This window comes from Pristiophorus japonicus, chromosome 4 (assembly GCF_044704955.1).
Source record: "Pristiophorus japonicus isolate sPriJap1 chromosome 4, sPriJap1.hap1, whole genome shotgun sequence".
Taxonomy (NCBI): Eukaryota; Metazoa; Chordata; class Chondrichthyes; family Pristiophoridae; genus Pristiophorus; species Pristiophorus japonicus.
Genome location: NC_091980.1, coordinates 29055690 through 29080303, shown reverse-complemented (window position 1 = coordinate 29080303; position 24614 = coordinate 29055690). Strand labels below are relative to the sequence as shown.

At 44.6% G+C, this 24614-nt stretch overlaps 1 protein-coding gene across 1 annotated transcript in view; it reads right to left on the bottom strand.

Moving 5' to 3' along the window:
- Positions 1 to 16330: 16330 nt before the first annotated feature.
- LOC139262854 (NEDD4 family-interacting protein 1) overlaps positions 16331 to 24614 on the bottom strand; it is a 57633-nt gene continuing 49349 nt past the window's right edge. Inside the window, exons 7-8 of the mRNA XM_070878062.1 lie at positions 17971 to 18076; positions 16331 to 16990 (exon numbers count right to left, since the gene is read on the bottom strand). Coding sequence (XP_070734163.1) covers positions 17973 to 18076 — 104 coding nt within the window. The 3' untranslated portion in view covers positions 16331 to 16990; positions 17971 to 17972. The remainder of the gene's footprint in view (positions 16991 to 17970; positions 18077 to 24614) is intronic.

The window sequence follows — 24614 nt, the reverse complement described above, 5'->3', positions numbered from 1 at the left end:
GGGTTAACCCTGGACTTTCATATGTCAGCACTTCCAGAACACAAACCTGCAATAAAGATTTCATTCATTCACAAAATTCTCCTTCCCCTTCCATTATCCTCCCTGTTGTCTCTGAAATTCCTGTGGGTTTCCACCATTTCCCTGAAGAGGTGCCAACTATATCACCTTACACTCAGCCAAGCAAATTTCTGCAAAGGAAAGAAAGCAGTCAAATTGCTTAACGAGCAGGTGAACGGGGCCCTGGGAACACTGGGCTTCTTTAAAATCACCCGGCCACGCCATCCATATGCACCTGGGGCTAGAGCCGGTTACCACCTAAAACACTTCTATAGAAATGTCTGTCTGTCTTTGAGCCTCCCCTGCACAGCAGCCAGTCTGTGCGCGATGTGTAGTGAATGGTCACTGGTGCTGTGTTTCCCCCCCACCCGAAAAATGTGGTAGTTTTAACGACCCGGTTCTGAGGAATGTTTCTCCACCTGAAACATTAAACTGTCCTTTCTCTTTTCAGATGCTGAAGGACCTGTCGTCTACTTCCAATATTTCCTGTTTTCATTTCAGGCTTTTGATAGCGTTAAAATTTCCTTCCCATTTCTCCCCTCCCCTCCTAAAGCTGGTGACTTGTGCTCGTATATGGCTCCACACCCATCTGGCCAGGGCCATTGTTTATATGTGACCCTGGACAGTGAGTGTCGACAGGAGCATAGGAATAGAAGACCATTCAGCCCCTTGAGCTTGTTCTACCATTTAATTAAATCATGGCTGATCCGTAACCCCAATAACCCCTCTTGGTTCCATATTGCTTGCCTATCAATCTCCATTTTGAAATTTTCAATTGACACAGCCTCAACAGCTTTTTGGGGAAGAGAGTTCCACATTTTCACTATCCTTTGTGCAACGAAGTGCTTCCTGACATCAGTCTTTATTGGCCTGGCTCTAATTTTTAGGTTATGCACTTTCTGGACTTCCCCACCAGAGGAAACAGTTAATTATCTTAAACACCCCAATTAGATCATCCCCTTAATCTTCTAGACTTACTGGCTTTTAAAATAGGAAAAATGGACACACATTTTAGCAGGGTGGATCACTAAATAAAGAGGGAGCCCTGGTTGCTATTTCGTAAAAGACGTAAAAGACCCCATGGCACTATTTTAAGGAGCAGGCGAGCCATCCCCAGTGCCCTAGCCAATATTTATCCCTCAACCGACAAAACTAAAACAGATTATCTGGTCATTATTGTTATATATGCAGACTATAGATATACTCTCTGTGTAGTCACTGAATAATTGCATAAGATGGGGACTTGTTACCTGATGTACTATCAATAAGGTTTGCACTGTGTATATACTATGCTGGCACCACTAGAGGGTGCAACTGGTGGAGACCGGAATTTCCTGCAGAGACTGTCCACCAGAGGGTACTGCGGTGGGAGACTTGAGGGTGCAGGGCCCAGTATAAAAGGTTGCTCACCATACTTGTGCCTCACTCTGGAGTTACAAATAAAGGACCAAGGTCACTACAGTTTGAGTACAACACATTGCGTCGTGGAGTCATTCATAAATGCATTACAGCCATAACAACTGAGAATACAGACTTCCACGTGATTATGGCTACCTTTGGCACACTAAAAGATTTTGCAGAGGGTGATGATTGGGATGCCTTCACAGAAAGGCTCGAGCAATATTTCGGGGCAAATGGACACATTGGCGGAGAAGCGCAAGGCTATACTGCTGACCAGATGTGGGCCCGAGGTCTACCGCCTCGTCAGGGACTTGCTGGCACCCACGAAGGCCAAGGATAAAACATACAATGAGCTGACTGAACTAATTCGCGACCAACTAAAACCAAAACAGAGCATCCTCATGGCCAGGCACAGATTCTACAATCACCGCAGACCTGAGGGCCAGGAGATTCAAAATATGCTGCCGACCTCAGGAGACTTGCAGCACCATGATTTCGGCACGCACCTCAACGAAGCATTGAGAAATATCTTCGAAATGGGAATTGGCCACAAGGGCCTCCTTCACAAGCTATTATCTGCCAACACCACAGTCACCTCCCGAAAATACTAGGGGACCGAGGGTCTAGCGAGAAGGAGGAACTGAGGGAAATCTTTATTTGTCAGGAAATGATGTTAGGGAAACTGACAGGACTAAAGGCCGATAAATCCCTGGGGCCTGATAGTATGCATCCCAGAGAACTTAAGGAAGTGGCCCTAGAAATAGTTGATGCATTGGTGGTCATTTTACAAAATTCCATGGACTCTGGATCAGTACCTATGGATTGCAGGGTAGCTAATATAACCCCACTTTTTAAAAAAGGAGGGAGAGAGAAAACAGGGAATTATAGTCCAGTTAGCCTGACATCGGTGGTGGGGAAAATGCTGGAATCAATTATTAAAGATGTAATAGCAGCGCATTTGGAAAGCAGTGACAGGATCGGTCCAAGTTAGCATGGATTTATGAAAGGGAAATCATGCTTTACAAATCTTCTAGAGTTTTTTGAGGATGTAACTAGTAGAGTGGATAAGGGAGAATCAGTAGATGTGTATTTGGACTTTCAAAAGACTTTTGACAAGGTCCCACACAAGAGATTAGTGTGCAAAATTAAGGCACATGGTATTGGGGGTAATGTATTGACGTGGATAGAGAACTGGTTGGCAGACAGGAAGCAAAGAGTAGGAATAAATGGGTCCTTTTCAGAATGGCAGGCAGTGACTAGTGGGGTGCCGCAAGGTTCAGTGCTGGGACTCCAGATATTTACAATATACATTAATGATTTAGACGAAGGAATTGAATGTAATATCTCCAAGTTTGCAGATGACACTAAGCTGGGTGGCGGTGTGAGCTGTGAGGAGGATGCTAAGAGGCTGCAGAGTGACTTGGACAGGTTAGGTGAGTGGGCAAATGCATGGCAGATGCAGTACAATGTGGATAAATGTGAGTTTATCCACTTTGGTGGCAAAAACAGGGAGGCAGATTATTATCTGAATGGTGACAGATTAGTAAAAGAGAGGTGCAACGAGACCTGGGTGTCATGGTACATCAGTCACTGAAGGTAAGCATGCAGGCACAGCATGCAGAAAAGAAAGCAAATGGCATGCTGGCCTTAATAGCGAGAGGATTTGAATATAGGAGCAGGGAGGTCTTACTGCAATTGTACAGGGACTTGGTGAGACCATACCTTGAGTATTGTGTGCAGCTTTGGTCTCCTAATCTGAGGAAGGACGTTCTTGCTATTGAGGGAGTGCAACAAAGGTTCACCAGACTAATTCCCGGGATGGCAGGACTGACATATGAAGAAAGACTGGATCAGCTAGGTTTATACTCACTGGAATTTAGAAGAATGAGAGGGGATCTCATAGAAACATATAAAATTATGACGGGACAGGACAGGTTAGATGCAGGAAGAATGTTCCCATTGTTGGGGAAGTCCAGAACCAGGGGTCTAAGGATAAGAGGTAAGCCATATAGGACCGAGATGAGGAGAAACTTCTTCACCCAGAGTGGTGAACCTGTGGAATTCACTACCACAGAAAGTTGTTGAGTCCAGTTCGTTGGATATATTCAAGTGGGGGTTAGATGTGGCCGTTACGGTTAAGGGGATCAGGGGGTATGGAGAGAAGGCAGGAGTGGGGTACTGAAGTTGCATGATATGCCATGATCATATTGAATGGCTGTGCAGGCTCAAAGGGCCAAATGGCCTACTCCTGTATCTAGTTTCTATGTTTCTATATTTCAACCTGTAGAAGGCCATCAGCATCAGTAAGGCGCTCATGACCTCGACCTGCAGCACCAAGCAAATTATCCATCCTGTGGACTCAAACCCGGCAAGTACTGTACACAATATGGTGCCTTTCACAGGCAAGACTGTAGAACGTGGCTCTTCCCAGGGCAGAGAGCACAGACCTCAGGGTTCCAGAACTCAGAGTCCGCCAAGGGGTGCTAATCGAGTAGCACCATGCTGGCCTTGCGGAGGAAACCATAGATAGGGCTCACCAGTGTTGGTTTGCTGAGTACATATGCAAAGCCTGTAACACGAAGGGCCACCTCCAGCGTATGTGTAAAAGAAATACAACTCACCGCCTAGCAGAGGAGTTGGTAGATGACTTTGAATCCAGCGGGGAGTATGATGATTTGGCCAGAGAGGCAGGTCAGCCCCAAGAAGAAGTGTATGGAGTGTATACCTGCACCACCAATTGTCCTCCAGTGAAGATGGAAGTCGAGATAAACGGCGGTCCAGTCTTCATGGAAGTAGATACTGGAGCGAGCCAGTCAGTGATGAGCCAGGATGCCCTTGAGAGGCTATAGAACGAAAAACGACCCGAGCTGGTTCCAGTACAGGAAAAGTTGTGCACCTACACCAAGGAGCTGATCCCAGTCCTTGGTCGTGCGGATGCAAGTGTAATCCATAATGGCGTGGTGCACAAGTTACCCCTGTGGATTGTTGCAGGTGATGGTCCAATGCTACTCGGAAGAAGGTGGATGGGGAAGATCCAGTGGAAATGGGAAGACCTCTTCACTCCAGCAATCAATGTCCCCCGTGCTCAGAGGCAGAGCAAAACCTCACCTTCGCTTGGGCCAGGCACCAGAGAACAGACCAGCGTAGCACCTGAGGCACAGACCTTCCATCACGACTGCATGGCAATGATCCGACTGGAAAACGACCTAAAAGTACCTTCCCGGCTCCAGTGGCAGGACTCCTGGGGAGGAAGATCGAATTCACAGGCACTCTTCCAGCTTTTGTGGCAGAATCGCGGGAGAGAAGGATCAAGGCAGTCAACGTTGAGGACAGAGGAAAGATAGCGTCCCTGCTGCAGCGAGGTGCAGTGTAGCTGAAAAGAAAGATGGCTGCGGCCATATCACGAGGTGCAACGCTGAGGGACTAACATGTGGTGTCGAACAAAGGATTTGATTGGGGTAAAGCCAGCAGGGTTCTCTTAAAGGAGACCTGCAACCAACTGAACTTAAAGAGACATTGTATGCTTGCCAATCAAGGTAACGAACCGATTAAGATTGTAACGTTGTTGCGAGATTTCGGTACTATTCCTAATGTAAAGAACAAAATGTTGTTGCGAGATGTCGGGAATAGAGTGTCCCCTAAAGTAGCAAGTGAGCGAATTCTGGGGGGTAAGGGCGCTGATCCTGATGCCCTGCCCCAGGTGTCCCCACAAGTTATAGGCCAGCGACATCAGGAGGGTGAAGGCACTGATCCTGATACCCAGCCCCAGGTCTATCCCATGCTGCAGGCACCCGATGGCACCATTCGCCACGGACCTGGAAACGAAAATGACGCCAATAAGCGCAGTTGGCCGTCGTTGCCCACCTCCCGGGTGGAGACGGCGCAGCCCCCAGACCCAGTCACTACCTCGGCCATGTCCGGGAGCGAAAGGTCAGAACCAACAAGTTCCCCAAACAAGACCTGGAACAGCCAGGTTCCCAACACCGTTAGAGAGTGGGCAGAAGATTCTGCAGCCCTGAAAGGAGGACAGGGAGGCCACACACATCTGTGGCTCTGCCCACCACTAGGCAACGGCAAAGGCCCTGAGTCCTGGCTAGGTGAGCAAACCAAGCCCACCCTGCTAGCAGGGGGTGCAGCGCTGCTATCAGGCGACTAGCACCCCGTCCGGTTACTCTGGAACTCACGTCCTCGCATACCTGTACTGCTACCTCAGTACTGACCATGACTGAACCATAAATGCAATCTACCCAATCCTGGCGCACGACCGCAAAACGTAACGAATATAAGTCACTGAACCAAGGTGTCACAATACAAACTAACTTACCGGTACTTTCTTTGTAAGTGCACTGTGTCTGATCCTGTATGTTAATGTAACGGGCCTGCTGCATGATCTCGCTATGGGGGGGGGGGGCGGTGGAGAAATGGAGGTGTGTAGCCATGGACACACACATGGATCACACCCAGAATCATCATCGAACCATCCAAACTAGTAACCACTACCCAACGTTGTGGCAAAAGGACTTGGGGGTTAACAGGGAGAAAGCCAAGCCAAAGCACAGCCAAGGTGCAAGGGCTATTGGCACTTATGTCTGGGGAGAGCTAAGCCAGAGCAAATAGTGCAAAGATAATCGGCACAAAGGACCTCGGGGAGAGTGATGTTATATATGCAGACTATAGATATACTCTGTGTAGTCACTGTATAGTTGCATAAGATGGAGACTTGTTACCTGATGTACTATCAATAAGGTTTACACTGTGTATATACTATGCTGGCACCACTAGAGGGTGCAACTGGTGGAGACCGGGATTTCCTGCCCCTATGGCAGAGGCTATCCACCAGAGGGCATGCGGTGGGAGACCTGAGGATCACCTGCATAGGTGTGCAGGGCCCAGTATAAAAGGCTGCTCACCATGCTTGTGCCTCACTCTGGAGTTACAAATAAAGGACCAAGGTCACTACAGTTTGAGTACAACACATTGCCTCGTGGAGTCATTCATAAGTGCATTACAGACATAACAATTATCACATTGCTGTTTGCGGGAGCTTGCTGTGCGCAATTTGGCTGCCATGTTTCCTACATTACCACAGAAACTATGTTTCAAAAGTACTTCATTAGCTGCAAAGCATTTTGGGACATCCTGAGGGCGTGAAAGGCGTTATAGAAATGCAAGTTCTTCTCTCTTTCTTGTGGCTCACAACCACACCAGGTGGGGACGTTACCCACTGAACGATCATCAGAAGAGCTATCTGTTTCTGTTCCATGGACTGGGAGGAAAGCTTTAAATTGACAAATAAGTACTTAAAAATTTCACAGCATTTAACTGCCAAATTTGGATTAACCTGGCTGCCAAGCTGACTGTCTGGCTTGCTACGCTCATTCTTTTATGATATAATTTTAGCTTTTCTTTTCCTTGTTGGCGGGTCTCCTTGTGCTATTTTGGTTGTTGGAATTCGTAGCTTCCATTACTGCTGCCACTACTATCGCTGAGCAACCCGTCCACATTTCATAACTGTGGCCAAGTGGTCAATCTTCATGCATATTACAGGACTGAATTTCAGCTGGCTATTTCCCTAGGGAGGCACCACAGGGCATAATCCAGTGGAAGTCACTGGTCAGAGCAGCAGAAACCCAGGCTAACTTTGTTTCCACTCCTGAACCAGAGGCCAACATCTACCAATCATAACGACCGTCATTCTGGCTATTATCAACTAATTTCGGATCCAACATTCTATAGACTCTGGATCAATTCCTTTGGACTGGAGGGTAGCTAATGTAACCCCACTTTTTAAAAAAGGAGGGAGAGAGAAAACAGGGAATTATAGACCGGTCAGCCTGACATCGGTGGTGGGAAAAATGTTGGAATCAATTATAAAAGATGAAATAGCAGCGCATTTGGAAAGCAGTGACAGGATCGTTCCAAATCAGCACGGATGTATGAAAGGGAAATCATGCTTGACAAATCATGAGTGGACAAGGGGGAGCCAGTGGATATGGTGTATTTAGACTTCCAAAACGATTTTGACAAGGTCCCACACAAGAGGTTGGTGTGCAAAATTAAAGCACGTGGTATTGGGGGTAATGTACTGATGTGGATAGAGAACTGGTTGGCAGACATGAAGCAAAGAGTAGGAATAAACGGGTCCTTTTCAGAATGGCAGGCAGTGACTAGTGGGGTACCGCAAGGTTCAGTGCTGGGACCCCAGCTATTTACAATATACATTAATGATTTAGACGAAGGAATTGAATGTAATATCTCCAAGTTTGCAGATGACACTAAGCTGGGTGGCAGTATGCTAAGAGGCTGCAGGGTGACTTGGACAGGTTAGGTGAGTGGGCAAATATATGGCAGATGCGGTATAATGTAGATAAATGTGAGGTTATCCACTTTGGTGGTAAAAACAGGAAGGCAGATTATTATTTGAATGGTAACAGATTAGTAAAAGGGGAGGTGCAACAAGACCTGGGTGTCATGGTACATCAGTCATTGAAAGTTGGCATCCAAGTGCAGCATGCGGTGAAGGTGGCAAATGGCATGTTGGCCTTCATAGCGAGAGGATTTGAGTACAGGAGCAGGGAGGTCTTACTACAGTTGTACAGGGCCTTGGTAAAGCCACACCTTGAATATTGTGTACAGTTTTGGTGGTCTAATCTGAGGAAGGATATTCTTGCAATTGAGGGAGTGCAGCAAAGGTTCACCAGACTGATGCCCGGGATCACAGGACTTACATATGAAGAAAGACTGGATCGAATAGGCTTATATTCAATGGAATTTAGAAGAATGAGAGGGGATCTCATAGAAACATATTAAATTCTAACGGGATTGAATAGGTTAGATGTAGGAAGAATGTTCCCAATGTTGGGGAAGGCCAGAACCAGGAGTCTAAGGATAAGCAGTAAGCCATTTAGGACCGAGATGAGGAGAAACTTCTTCACTCAGAGAGTTGTGAGCATGTGGAATTCTCTACCATAGAAAGTTGTTGAGGCCAGTTCATTAGATATATTCAAAAGGGAGTTAGATGTGGCCCTTATGGCTGAAGGGATCAAGGGGTATGGAGAGAAAGAAGGAATGGAGTACTGAAGTGCATGATCAGCCATTTTCATATTAAATGGTGGTGCAGGCTCGAAGGATTGAATGGCCTATTCCTGCATCTATTTTCTATGAACCAAGATCAAACGGGGAGCCTTCCTACTCTACATGACTCAGAGACTCAATCGCTAAACTCAAAGATTCATTAGGGAAACCAAATACAATGCTATTTCTTTTGTCAGAGACTTATGAGTCTATATGGGCTAGTATTTCCAGTGTTTTACTGCCCGGTTTCTCGGCGGTACTGGCCATTTTGGGCGAGAACCGGGTCGACAAATAATTCCCCAGCTGAGGCACACCGGCAGTTTCAAAGTACCGCTGGGGAGCAGACCGCCGGTGTGTACCGTCCACAGATTACCCTGGCGCAATCTTTGGCTGAGCGGGGACCCGTAAGTATAATTTTTTTTAAACCGCTCACGTGGATCAGCGGAGCTGGGCCGTAGGTAACTAGGTCTGCAAGAAAAAGGTAAGTGATTGTTTTTTTAGAATTTATTTTCAAACTCTGTTGGGGTGATTTAATTTAAAAGTGTCTTGGGAATGTTTTTAAGATTGTTAGGTTTTTTGAAAAATTATTTTTATTCTTTATTTGGTATTGGGCCCAACCCACAGCCCAACACCAATTTTTTTTATTTTTCGCCCATTTTCTTTAGACACCGCCCAATCTAGCCGAAATTGCACTTTTCTGCCCAGATTGAGGGTGCAAGGCCCATATATCTTTCGCTGGGCGGGTTTAAAAAAAAAATTTGGGGGGAGTTTTTGCCAGCGATAATCTTCCCAGCCATAGCTGTTCTTTGGGCAGCAATCGGGCACTGGCTGGCTGATAGGAAAGTCTAGCCCTCTTTAATGCAAATGATCATATTAAACTCCTAGGCTTTATATCATCATATTCCTCAGAGATACAGTGAGGGGTGATATACCTGGATTGACTATGTGTACCAGGGGGATTAGAACTCAATTTAAATGCTATGGCTTGGGTTTACTATGTTATTGTTTCATGGACAGATTACAATCTGATGTGGGTTATTAATATATTGGTTTACACAAGAGAACTCACTTCACATCACATAAATCTGAACTCACTTTTTAATTCCACCAATTCTCTGTCTCCTCATCTCCTGGAAGCATCAACTTCTTGTGGAGATTCATGGGCATTATCTGCCCTGCACTTTCCCTCACAGCAGACCACACTTCACGTGTGAGGGTTAAGAGTGTCAGTGAGCTACTTGCTCATCAGGGGATGAAGAGCGGGGCAAGCGGTACCTTTATCGCCTCCACGTCACCAAAGGTCCAGTCAGCAGGGACGTCACTGAATAGCAATCAGGAGCGGAGATGATGGCCGATTTCCCCTCCAAGACAAGATCACTGTGTCCACTTGTGACGGCCTTACCACATCACTGGCTTAGATCTGCTGACTGGATATAAATGAGCGATCGAACCAGCTTCTTGGTTTCTACAGCTCAGCTACTCCCTGGCCAGACTCATTGAACTATGCAGGTAAGAGAAAAGTTGTGCTAAATTTTATTTACCGGCCTTTACCCAGAACTTCTGCTTACGCTAACGGTACCACATAAAGTCTTTGCAGTTATACCAGGAGATGAGTGGGATTTATTTTGCCCTCACAGAATATCAACATATTTATATAGTGCCTTCTCTCTATTTTAAAGCATAATTTGCTCCTTTAAGTCTGCTGCATTTGGAGGATGGTTGGGTGAACTGCTTTCAAGTTTCTTCCGAAGTAACTGGTGCTTTTAATATTGGTACGCATCAGCCAAGGTTATGTCCCAAACTTCTCTTTGGCTCCCCCTCGTTGTATAGCAGAGATCATGAATTCTCCATTTTGAAGGGCCACTGCCACAATTCCAAAACCTCAACTCCACCCCACAGCACACAATTCACATTTGAACTCAGAATGACTGTAGACTAAGAGGAAGATGAACAGATGTAATAAAGCCAAGATTGAACAACTTGCATTTATATAGCACCTTTATCGTAGTAAAACATCCCAAGGCATTTCACAGCAGCATTATCAAACAACATTTGACACCGAACCACGAGGACATATTAGAGCAGGTGACCAAAGGCTTAGGTTTTAAGGTACGTCTTAAAGAAGGAGAGGTAGCGAGGTGCACAGCTTTAAGGAGGGAATTCCGGAGCTTAGGCCCGAGGCAGCTGAAGACACGGCCAGCAATGGTGAAGCGATGAAACTCAGGGATGCGCAAGAGAACAGAATTGGAGGAGCGCAGATATCAGAGGGTTGCAGGGCTGGAGAAGGTTAAGAGATAGGGAAGGGCGAGGCCATGGAGGGATTTGAAAACAAGGATGAGAAAATCCAGGCATTGTCAGACTTGTAGGTCAGCGACAGTCTAGATCAACTTTAAGCCAGTTTAGGTCAACTTGCTTGGTTTAAACCAGGCCTTCTCATTTGCTGTCAAACTCAAGATCGTGCAAGGGAGTATTCAATGTAAAAACGATTAAACAAGGGAGCTAGTATCTTCTGCTAAATACCACAAAGCCTCTGGGAGCAGATGTTCTTTCGCTGAAACAACTTTCTGAATCCAGTGCCCAGGGATAAACTTGCCCATGGCTCCACCCAGATTTATCGTCACTGCAGTCAGGCTCCGTCCTGCTGCAGCTATTACACACTGAAGTAGTGCAGGAACACACTGTAAATCCTTCTACCTCCCTTCCCAACTCTTAGCATAACTTCATCAATCTCTTCTTACTTTGGTATCCAGGTCAAATAATTATCTATAATTTCACTCCCAATTTCTTTTCTACTGGTGGGAACAGACTCAAGTGAATAAAAAGCCCAGGGTACTCCTGTGTTGAACCCCAGAGGGCCGCATATAATTTCAATAAAGCTTTTTGCTTTCCACAGAAACTGTCCTTATCCATCCCAACAGGTGCACTTCGTGCCTCTCATCACTCGATCTCACTTAAGTAAAAGCTTTCTCTAGCTGTTTACACGGTGTTGATAACATAGGCCTCTCCCCCGCCAAACTGATAAGCATAGATTGCTTTTTTAACTCCTGGGCTACAGAATAAAACATGAAACCATTGCTGTACAAGGGCACAACCGGAGAACAAAAACCTCCATTTACACAACTAAGTTTATACAGGAATGAAAGCAGCATTGAGACCATTCCAATATATAAGCTGGTTCTGTAATGCAGGCTAGCATACACCGGAATAAAAACATATCCTAGCTCCAACACCTTCGGTTCCCTTTCATGTCGTTGCTTGTGTTACAAAGTTATTTACAATCAATCTAATGCTGGTAACCCAAGAGCGGGAATAAAAAAAAAAGAAAAACAAAAATTAATTCATAACCGAGGCTCCAACATTATACCTTGCTTCAGAATTTGAGATTTATGAATGCAAGGGAAAGCATTGAAATCTGCTCGAGTTTCTCAAGCTCTCTCCCAAAAGCTGTTGCTATTCTGAAGATGGCAACTGACCATGTGGTAATGCTGCCACCATACTTCTGGCACTACTAGTGACCATTCTGCACAGGGGCCAAGCCAGCAGGTGTTGGCACGCCCTTTAACTGGACATCAGAGCCAAGCCTGATGCTGCTCTCATCGGGCATCCACACAGCTGTACGTACCAGCAGGGGTTACTGCATCATTTGCAGGACTGGGAATCAAGGCTGACTTGCTTTCCTTGCTCCAAGTCCAGAGATTCTGAGGCCAATTTAGCACTTCACCACCTCCTATGCTAACAATGAAGAGGAAGGATCAAAGGTGGCATTGTCCCACTACAAACTATGCAGATATGGGCAGAGCCACTGGGGCTCAAAAAGTTCTAATTCGACCGGAGTTTTTCTGCCGAAACACTTTATTTTAAAATCCACATTGGTAATCTGATTAAAATAATGAGCTGGTAAACGTGTAACAATAGAATCCTACTCAAGTAACTAATAACTAATGTCCTCCTAGATCAACAGACGATTCTTGATCTCGGCTAAATAGAGTTAAACAGAGTTAGAATCTCTGAATGGTTGCAGCGCAGGAAGCCATTTGGCCCCTCAAGCCTGTGCCAGCTCTCTGCAAGAAAACTTCAGCTAGTCCCACTCCCCCGCCCTTTCCCTGCAAATTTTTTTCCTTCAGATACTTATCCAATTCCCTTTCAAAAGCAGTGATCGAGTCTGCCTCCACCACCCTTTCAGGCAGTGCATTCTCGTTCATAATCACTCGCTGTGTAAAAAAGCTTTTCCTCATGTTGCCTTTGGTCCTTCTGCCAGTCACCTGAAATCTGTGTCCTCTGATTCTCGACTCTTCCGCCAATGGGAAGCTTCTATCTACTCTGTCCAGATCGCTCATAATTTTGAACACCTGTATCAAATTTCCTCTCAATCTTCTCTGCTCTAAGAACAATCCCAGCTTCTCCAGTCTATTCACGTAACTGAAGTCCCTCAATCCTGGAACCTTTCCCGTAAATCTTTTCTGCACCCTCTATAAGGCCTTCACATCCTTCCTAAAGTGTGGTGCCCAGAATTGGAAACAATTCTCCAGTTAAAGTCGAACCAGTGTTTTATAAAGGTTCATCATAACTTCTTTGCTTTACTCACTCTACTCGGAATTCTTACACAGCAGGAGAGCCCCAGGTGGGCAGAGGAAACGCTTCAAGAATACCCTCAAAGCCTCCTTGATAAAGTGCGACATCCCGACCGGCGCCTGGGAGTCCCTGGCTCAGGACCGCCCTAACTGGAGAAGCATCTGGGAGGGCATTGAGCACCTTGAGTCTCGTCGTCGAAAGCATGCAGAAATCAAGAGGAGTCAGTGGACCGAACGTGCGGAAAACCAGACTCCCCACCCACCCTTTCCTTTAACCACTGTCTGTCCCACCTGTGACAGAGACTGTAATTCCCGTATTGGACTGTACAGTCACCGGAGAACTCACTTTTAGAGTGGAAGTAAGTCTTCCTTGATTTCGAGGGACTGCCGATGATGTTTTTGAACTCTATGCCTCAATTTATAAAGGCCAGGATCCTGTATGCTTTTTTAACTGCTTTCCCAACCTGCCCTGCCACCTTCAGTGATTTGTGCACATATACCCTCAGGTTTTTGTGCCTTTAGTATTGTACCCTTTAGTTTATATTTCCTCTCCTTATTCTTCCGACCAAAATACATCACTTTGCACTTCTCTGCGCTAAATTTCACCTGCCACGTATCCGCCCATTCTACCAGCCTGTCTATGTCCTCTTGAAGTCTATTATTATCCTCCTCGCTGTTCACTATACTTCCAAGTTTTGTGTCATATGCAAATTTTGAAATTATGCCCTGTACACTCAAGTCCAAGTCATTAATATATATTGAAGCAGTGATCTCCTTGGGAACGCCACTGTCCGAAAAATAACCGTTCACCACTACCCTCTGCTCCTGTCACTTAGCCAATTTCGTATCCATGCTGCCACGGTCCCTTTTATTCCATGGGCTTCAATTTTGCTGGCATACCTATTATGTGACACTTTATCAAACGCATTGCCCTCATCAACCCTCTCATTACCTCATCAAAAAACTCAATCAAGTTAGTTAAACACGATTTGCCATTAACAAATCCGTGCTGGCTTTCTTTAATTAATCCACAGTTGCCCGAGTGACTGTTAATTTTGTCCTGGATTATCATTTCTAAAAGTTTCCCCACTATCGAAGTTAAACTGACTGGCCTGTAGTTGCTGGGTTTGTCCTTACACCTTTTCTAAACAAGGATGTAACATTTGGAATCCTTCTGTCCTCCGCCACCACCCCCTGTATCTAAGGGGGATTGGAAGATTTTGACCAGTACCACCGCAATTTCCAGCTTTACTTCCCTCAGCATCCTAAGTTGCATACTATTCCAGTCCTGGTGACTTATCTACTTTCCAAGTACAGCCAGACTTTCTAGTACCTGTGTCAATTTTTAGCTCTTCCACTATCTCCACCACCTCCTCTTTCACTATGAATTTGGCAGCATATTCCTCCTTGGTAAAGACAGATGCAAGTGCTCATTTAGTACCTCAGCCATGCCCTCTGCCTCTTTGCATAGGTTTCCTTTTAGGTTCCTAATTGGCCCCACCCCTCCTCTTACTACCCGCTTACTATTTATATGCCTACAGAAGACTTACTAAAGAAATGCTGCCCCACCCTGAAACAAGTGGGGAATCTCATTTGATCAGATGCTGGAACCAGGTCATCCGTTTTACCAAGTACTGCTATATCACAGAAAGCATTTAAATCATTTTCACTCAAGTAATTAAGTTTGTTTAAATTCCACTGCGATACTGTTAAAAATACACAGAAATAAAACCAGTTACAACTCTTATAGGGGCTCAGCAGGCATTGCATTAATAAAAGTCAAAGCTTTCTTTTTGGGTAGGGGTCAGAAGGGTGGAGACATTTTAACCCTGGAGAGGTTCTGACGGGCAGCAGTGAGTGGGCGGTTTGCCTGCAGGGAGAACTTGTTTTTTTTGGTCGTTCAGTAAACCTGCGACCATTACAGCCTCAGGGGCTCACAGCAGTGGAACAATATCCACAAGCCACCGTCTAAATCAGTTAAGTTCCAGGAGAGGACCTTATAGCCGATCACGGATCTGTACAATGGACTTTTCAACTCTCACCACCATCTCTATACAATTGGTATTTTTAAAACATACAATCAATCACTTATTGCAAGATACAACAGTAAACAACGTATCAAACAGAATAAATGAAGGGTACGTGACAATCAATTTAGGGATTAAAAAGAAATCCTGAGCCCCTGGTTCAAGCACACGCTTTTAGCAGTCTTCATACTCAAAAAATAGTCCCCCCCGTCCAGCACCGCCGAAGGATAGACCTGCAAACAGGGACTTTGATGCCTCAGGCACACTGAACTGAATTCTGTCCATAGCCCAGATTATAGTTAGAGCTCCTTGTTTTCTTTCCCTCCTCAGCTGAAGGTGCTGACTCAGTGCCTGATTCAACTGGCAGTGACTTCTCAAGTACTTTACCCAAGGCCCGCCCACTCTCGGAACTTGAGCACAAAAATGTAGGTCGACACTCCAGTGCAATACTGAGGGAGTGCTGTACTGTCGGAGGTGCCGTCTTTTGGATGAAACATTAAAACGAGGCCCCATCTGTTCTCTCAGGCAGACGTAAAAGATTCTATGGCACTATTTCGAAGAGCAGGGGTGTTATCCCGGGTGTCCTGACCAATATTTATCCCTCAATCAAATCACTAAAACAGATTATCTGGTCATGATCACATTGCTGTTTGTGAGAGCTGGCTGCTGTTTCCTACATTACAACAGTGACTACACTTCAAAAAGTATTTCATTGGCTGTAAAGGGCTTTGGTCATGAAAGGCGCTATATAAATGCAAGTCTTCCTGCCTAAACCTAGATGTAAGTGTTGGCAAGCTAGTCAAGTGTTGGAAACATCACTGGCAAGATCGATCCTCAATCAGGAATGGGATCCCCTAGCTGATTTTTCCTTCCTTGGTCTGGGCCACTTACACCAATTGTAACACCCCTTACTGACTCAGCTCACACACCACACACCGGGATGCAAATCGAGACCCTCTGGTCTGTACGTCTCGAGCATCCGTGCTAATTGGCAGAGTCTTGCACAGCCAGCTACTGCACAAAAGTGAAACTTGCCGGGATTTACTGAGGCCATCAACTTGGAAGATCTGGTCAAATTTTTAAAAACCCAGCAGTGTGAGGAAGAAGAGAGACATAATGAATGGTGAAAATGTGGAAGAACAGAAACTTGCGTATGAAAGAGTTTATACTTTTCATTGAACAGGCACTGATCCCGAAGGCTGCTATAGAAGTCACATTTATTAGATGTTCTGATCTATTTACAGTCATATACTTTAGAACATAATAAAACCCAAAGGTACAGTCCAATACCTCTTGGCAGAAAGCACAAAAAGTGCATTAGTATATAGTCTGTTCTTAAAATGCAGAAGAGCGGTTCTGCAAACGATAACACATCATCTCACCACTTTACAGAGATCTTAAGCTCCAAGAAGTACAATTATTTTAAACATATATCATGACCAGCATCATTTCTACACTATGTTGTCTCTTTTTTTTAAAAATCCACTGATGATAGAACCTGAAGAAAAAAAGTAAAGCAATTGTGCCCTCTATTGGCTATAAGGGCAAGGTGCATGCTAAGTAATGACTACAAATGAATAAGGCATTGTTAGTACATCACAGACCAGTTTTGCGGTAGGACTTCAACAGTAGCCACTAAAACAGTTTAATGATTACAAGTTTTCAGCATTCACTATTAAAATTGTACATCTAAAAACATAGATACGAAACACTGTCCTTGTTTTCCTTTTTAATGCAGTGATTTATCCCTGCCCCCATCTTTTGTGTCCTGGTTGTGAGGTTCACTTCCTGCAGGTGTCAGTTGCTAGTGAACGAGCTGTTCAATCTACGGATGCAGGAAATCACTCTCCAGGAAACCATCTGTAGAGGGGAAGAAAAAGACATTTTGAACTATAATGCGACCCATTCTATTTTCAGGCAGAACAGGAAAAATCGGCAAGAGGATTACAGTAATACTGTCAGACATGGAAGTATCCAATGCTATGTAAATACAAGAGAGTGAATAACGCAATACTGTAATAAGATGAATCCTGTATTACGCTCCCTTCTGGTTACGTGTTACTGGGATCTTTCATCTTAAAGCTGGCAATATTTTTCTTCCTGTCATTTGACTTCGATCACAAACAGCACAACAGTGCTGTCAATACCTCCTGTTTATGCTGCCTAAACTCACATCCTGGGCACATTTTATTCTGTTGAAAAGGTGCACTTGACTCTCAGAGCACGCAGCGAATCATGAACCAAAATTGAACATTACACTCTTCTACCTTCCCTCTGGAGAAACTAAAAAGTCTTGGAACAAAACAGCTAAAATCTCTTTCCAAGTTTCAACTTTGCAAATAAAAACATACTTCAAGAATAAATATATAAAGCCAAATTGTTTTCAACGATTACATTGGAGCCAAGGAATTTTGAATAATGGGATCGATGGAAGTGCACTAGCTGCCGCACTTGTTATGTCCCGTGAACCTCAGTGTGGCTGAGGACATTCCATGCTTGTTGACATCGAGCTGAAACATTAACTCTGTTTCTCACTCCACAGATGCTGTCTGACCTGCTGACTATTTCCAGCATTTTCTGTTTTTATTTCTAATGTTGAGCAGTTAAAAAGGAAAAAATGTTTTGACTCCAAACTAACTCAGCACTGCACACGTACTGATAATTTATTAACCAACCTTGTTTGGTTTATATACAGGCTGCTTTCCCTCATCCTCTCTTCAGGTTAAAAAAGTGTCATGTAAACTTCAATACAGTGGATGAGGTAGCTAGCTCATTGCCTGAAAAGTGTCTATTAGCAATACAAGGCGTTTATTAAATATGAATCAGTAACAGATCTTTACCCTTAGTAAATGAAAAGGACCCTAGTCCTTGGCAGAGAGGCAAAAGTATCTGGCATTTTCCGAACCTTTGCGTAATTAATGAATCCTCGGAGGAACAGCAGAAATCCTGCAAGACAGTTAGTAAAAATATTAGGCAAATTCTTCTTCTTGAACAAATATAATGGAAGCAGCCGCATCATCTTGATCGATACATGATTTTCAAGAATATATTAAAAGTGCTCAGTCCCTCAGTACTGCATCATTCAGCTGATATGACTTCAATCAGTACTCTATTATCAGGATAGTCTGATATAACACAACACTGCACTTGAGGTTTCCTATTAAAATGTTAAGCTTGAGGAAATAAGATTAGCCATCTGCAAGATGAAGAGAAGTACAACTAACAAATGGGATTTAAAAAAAGAGAGCAGAGGTGCAGAGTTGAGTATCGTAGGGTTCAGTGTTTTGACCCTTATTCTTTCGGGATGCAGAAATGAATTTCAAGCTTGTTAAATTTGCAGACAAAGCTAAAATAGAGTGCAGCAACAACTTGAATTTGTATAGTGCTTTTAATTTAGAAAACACCTCAAGTAACTTTATATTGGAGAGGGATGAGAAGAAAAAATTACTAACTGGAATAATCAAACGGACATCAAGCTATGGTGCAATTTAGAGCTGACCAAAAGCTTGGTCGCAAAGATAGGTTTTAAGATCTCGAAAATTGGGAGGAATTTAGGAAGGAAATTCTGGAAAATAGGGCTAAGACAGATTAATGCTCTACCACTTATAGTGGGGGGAGGGGGGAGAGGGGGGGGGGGGTAGAAACACAAAAGACCAGTCAGAATAACAAAGTGTGTGGGAGGGTATGTATTGCTGGAAATGGTTGCAGAGGTGGGACAAGGCCCCAAAGAGATTTGAAGTACAGGATGGAGATTTTAAATTTAACACATTGGGGAACAGGAAACCTATATAGGCCAGAGAGGACAGAAGTGATGGGCGACCAGGACATGGACTGCTGTGTTGGACTTTACAGTGTCAGCTGTGGCTCAGTGGGAAGCACTCTCGTCTCTTAGTCAGAAGGTTGTGGGTTTAAGTCCCACTCCAGAGACTTGAGCACAAAAAAAAAAATCTAGGCTGACACTCCAGTGCAGAGCTGAGGGAATGCTGCACTGTCGGAGGTACCGTCTTTCGGATGAGACGTTAAACTGAGGCCCTGTCTGCTCTCTCCGGTGGATGTAAAAGATCCCATGGCATTATTTCAAAAGGGAGTTATCCCCAGTGTCCTGGCCAATATTTATCCCTCAATCAACACTGCAAAAAACAGATTATCTGGTCATTATCACATTGCTGTTTGTAAGCGGGAAATTGTTAGGCGGGAAATTGATGGGACTGAAGGCCGATAAATCCCCAGGGCCTGATAGTCTGCATCCCAGAGTACTTAAGGAAGTGGCCCTAGAAATAGTGGATGCATTGGTGATCATTTTCCAACAATCTATCAACTCTAGATCAGTTCTGGAGGGTAGCTAATGTAACACCACTTTTTAAGAAAGGAGGGAGAGAGAAAACAGGTAATTATAGACCGGTTAGCCGGACATCAGTAGTGGGGAAAATGTTGGAATCAATTATTAAAGATGAAATAGCAGCGCATTTGGAAAGCAGTGACAGGATCGGTCCACGTCAGCATGGATTTATGAAAGGGAAATCATGCTTGACAAATCTTCTAGAATTTTTTGAGGATGTAACTAGTAGAGTGGACAAGGGAGAACCAGTGGATGTGGTGCACTTGGACTTTCAAAAGGCTTTCGACAAGGTCCCACACAAGAGGTTGGTGTGCAAATTAAAGCACATGGTGTTAGGGGTACTGTACTGATGTGGATAGAGAACTGGTTGGCAGACAGGAAGGAGAGTCGGGATAAACGGGTCCTTTTCAGAATGGCAGGCAGTGACTAGTGGAGTGACAAGGGCTCAGTGCTGGAACCCCAGCTATTTACAATATACATTAATGATTTAGATGAAGGAATTGAGTGTAATATCTCCAAGTTTGCAGATGACACTAAACTGGGTGGTGGTCTGAGCTGTGAGGAGGACACTAAGAGGCTGCAGGGTGACTTGGACAGGTTAGGTGAGTGGGCAAAGCATGGCAGATGCAGTATAATGTGGATAAATGTGAGGTTATCCACTTTGGTGGCAAAAACTCAAAGCAGATTATCTGAATGGCGGTTGATTAGGAAAAGGGGAGGTGCAACGAGACCTGGGTGTCATGGTACATCAGTCATTGAAAGTTGGCATGCAGGTACAGCAGGCGGTGAAGAAGGCAAATGGCATGTTGGCCTTCATAGCTAGGGGATTTGAGTAGAGGAGCAGGGAGGTCTTACTGTTGTTGTACAGGCCTCATCTGGAATAGTGTGTTCAGTTTTGGTCTCCTAATCTGTGGAAGGACGTTCTTGCTATTGAGGGAGTGCAGCGAAGGTTCACCAGACTGATTCCGAGGATGGCAGGACTGACATATGAGGAGAGACTGGATCAACTGGGCCTGTATTCACTGGAGGAGTTTAGAAGAATGAGAGAGGATCTCATAGAAACATATAAAATTCTGAAGGGACTGGACAGGTTAGATGCAGCAAGAATGTTCCCGATGTTGGGGAAGTCCAGAACCAGGGGTCATGGATAAGGGGTAAGCCATTTAGGACTGAGATGAGGAGAAACTTCTTCAGAGAGTTGTTAACCTGTGGAATTCCCAGCCGCAGAGAGTTGTTGATGCCAGTTCATTGGATATATTCAAGAGGGAGTTGCCCTTAGATTAAAGGGATCAAGTGGTATGGAGAGAAAGCAGGAAAGTGGTACTGAGGTGAATGATTAGCCATGATCTTATTGAATGGTGCTGCAGGCTTGAAGGGCCGAATGGCCTATTCCTGCACCTATTTTGTATGTTTCTATGTAGGAGTTTGCTTGTGCGCAAATTGGCTGCCGCGTTTCCTACATTACAAAGTAACTACACTCCAAAAGTACTTAATCGGCTGTAAAGCGCTTTGAGACGTCCGGTGGTCGTGAAAGGTGCTATATAATTCCAAGTCTTTCTTTTCTTTTATAGAGGGGTGAAGGATGGGCATCCAGCAGGTCTAAAGACAAAGTGTGGGTAAAGGTTTCAAAAGTAGCGAGGGGATAGGAGGGGTCAGGGGCAGGTGTTACTGTGTAGATGGAGATAACGATCTTGGTGATGGATATTATATGGGATTTAAATCTCAGTTCTGGGTCAAACCATCATATTGTTCAGTCTGAGCAGGTGCCTGATTAGGAGGATGGTGTCAGTAGTAGAATCTGAATATGATGGTTTCAGTAGGGATGGGGAATGCAGCTAAGATTAAGATCTGTTACCCAATGGGGCAGACAAATGGCAAATTAGATTTAACACCGATAAATGCAAAGCTTTGTGTATTGAAAGAATGATAAACCTAGCTCAAGAAGGGAACAGAATTAGCATAAGCAGATTTGAAAGGGAGCTGGGAATGATGGTAGATTGATCACTTTCAGTGTGCGGAAGAAATTAATAAAGCAAACAGAATGTTGAGACACAAAGAAACCGTGGAGTATAAATCTGCAGAGGTAATAATGGATCAAATGTAATATTTCCAAGTTTGCTGACGACACAAAACTAGGTGGGATTGTGAGTTGTGAGGAAGATGCAAAGACGCTGCAAGGCGATTTAAATAGGTTGAGTGAGTGGGTAAACACGTGGCAGATGCAGTATAACAAGGATAAACGTACACTCCAAAAGTATGTCATTGGCTGTGAAGCGCTTTGAGACGTCCGGTGGTCGTGAAAGGCGCTATATAAATCCAAGTCTTTCTTTTCTTTTATAGAGGGGTGAAGGATAGAAACATAGAAAATAGGTGCAGGAGTAGGCCATTCGACCCTTCAATCCTGCACCGCCATTCAATAAAATCATGGCTGATCATTCCCTCAGTACCCCTTTCCTGCTTTCTCTCCATACCCCTTGATCCCCTTAGCCCTAAGGGCCATATCTAACTCTCTCTTGAATATAGCCAGTGAACTGGCATCAACAACTCTCTGCGGCAGGGAATTCCATAGGTTAATAACTCTGAGTGAAGAAGTTTCTCCTCATCTCAGTCCTAAATGGCCTACCCCTTATCCTTAAACTATGTCCCCTGGTTCTGGACTTCGGGAACATCGGGAACATTCTTCCGGCATCTATCCTCTCCAGTCCCGTCAGAATCTTATATGTTCTATGAGATCCCCTCTCATCCTTCTAAACTCCAGTGAATAAAGGCCCAGTTGATCCAGTCTCTCCCCTTATGACAGCCCAGCCATCCCTGGAATCAGTCTGGTGAACCTTTGCTGCATTCCCTCAATAGCAAGAATGTCCTTCCTCAGACTAGGAGACCAAAATTGAACACAATATTCCAGGTGAGGCCTCACTAAGGCCCTGTACAACTGCAGTAAGACCTTTCTACTCCTATATTCAAATCCCCTAGCTATGAAGGCCACCATACCATTTGCCTTCTTTACCGCCTGCTGTACCTGCGTGCCCACTTTCAGTGACTGATGAACCATGACACCCAGGTCTCATTGCACCTCCCCTTTTCCTAATCTGCCGCCATTCAGATATTATTCTGCCTTCGTGTTATTGCCCCCAAAATGGATAACCTCACATTTATCCACATTATACGGCATCTGCCATGTATTTGCCGACTCACCTAACCTGTCCAAGACACCCTGCAGCCTCTTAGCATTCTCCTCACAGCTAACAACGCCACCCAGCTTAGTATCATCTGCAAACTTGGAGATATTACACTCTATTCCTTCATCTAAATCGTTAATGTATATTGTAAAGAGCTGGGGTCCCAGCACTGAGCCCTGCGGCACCCCACTAGTCACTGCCTGCCATTCTGAAAAAGACCCGTTTATCCCGACTCTCTGCTTCCTGTCTGCCAACCAGTTCTCTATCCACGTCAGTATATTACCCCCAATACCATGTGCTTTGATTTTGCACACCGATCTTTTGTGCGGGACCTTGTCAAAAGCCTTTTGAAAGTCCAGATACACCACATCCACTGGTTCTCCCTTGTCCACTCTGCTAGTTACATCCTCAAAAAATACCAGAAGATTCGTCAAGCATGATTTTCCCTTTCATAAATCCATGCTGACTTGGACCGATCCTGTCACTGATTCCAACATTTTCCCCACTACTGATGTCAGGCTAACCGGTCTATAATTACCAGTTTTCTATCTCCCTCCTTTTTTAAAAAGTGGTGTTACATTAGCTGCCCTCCAGTCCATAGGAACTGATCCAGAGTCGATAGACTGTTGGAAAATGATCACCAATGCACCCACTGTTTCTAGGGCCACTTCCTTGAGTACTCTGGGATGCAGACTATCAGTCCTCGGAGATTTATCGGCCTTCAATCCCATCAATTTCCCTAACACAAGTTCCCGCCTAATAAGGATATCCTTCGGTTCCTCCTTCTCACTAGACCCACTGTCCCCTTGTACCTTCGGAAGGTTATTTGTATCTTCCTTCGTGAAGACAGAACCGAAGTATTGGTTCAATTGGTCTGCCATTTCTTTGTTCCCCATTATAAATTCACCTGAATCCAACTGCAAGGGCCTTACTAATCTTTTTCTCTGCACATATTTATAGAAGCTTTTGCAGTCAGTTTTTATATTCCCTGCAAGCTTCCTCTCATACTCTATTTTCCCCCTCCTAATTAAACCCTTAGTCCTCCTCTCTTGAATTCTAAATTTCTCCTAGTCCTCAGGTTTGTTGCTTTTTCTAGCCAATTTATATGCCTCTTCCTTGGCTTTAACACTATCCTTAATTTCCTTTGTTAGCCATGGTTGAGCCACCTTCCCAGTTTTATTTTTACTCCAGACAGGGATGAACAATTGAAGTTCATCCATGTGATCTTTAAATGTTTGCCACTGCTTATCCACCGTCAACCCTTTAAGTATCCTTTGCCAGTCTACTCAAGCCAATTCACGCCTCATACCGTCGAAGTTACCTTTCCTTAAGTTCAGCACCCTAGTTTCCGAATTAACTTTGTCACTCTCCATCTTAATAAGGAATTCTACCATATTATGGTCACTTTTCCCCAAGGGGCCTCACACAACAAGATTGCTAATTAGTCCCTTCTCATTACACATCACCCAGTCTAGGATGGCCAGCTCCCTGGTTGGTTCCTCGACGTATTGGTCTAGAAAACCATCCCTAATACACTCCAGGAAATCCTCCTCCACCGCATTGCTACCAGTTCGGTTAGCCCAATCAATATGTAGATTAAAGTCGCCCATGATAACTGCTGTACCTTTATTGCACACATCCCTTATTTCTTGTTTGATGCTGTCCCCAACCTCACTACTACTGTTTGATGGTCTATACACAACTTCCACTAGCGTTTTCTGCCCTTTGGAATTCCGCAGCTCCACCCATACCGATTCCACATCATCCAGGCTAATGTCCTTCCTTACAATTGCATTGATTTCTTCTTTAACCAGCAACGCCACCCCGCCTCCTTTTCCTTTCTGTCTATCCTTCCTAAATGCTGAATACCCTTGGATGTTGAGTTCCCAGCCTGGGTTACCCTGGAGCCATGGCTCCGTGATGCCAATCACATTGTATCCGTTAACTGCTATTTGCGCAGTTAATT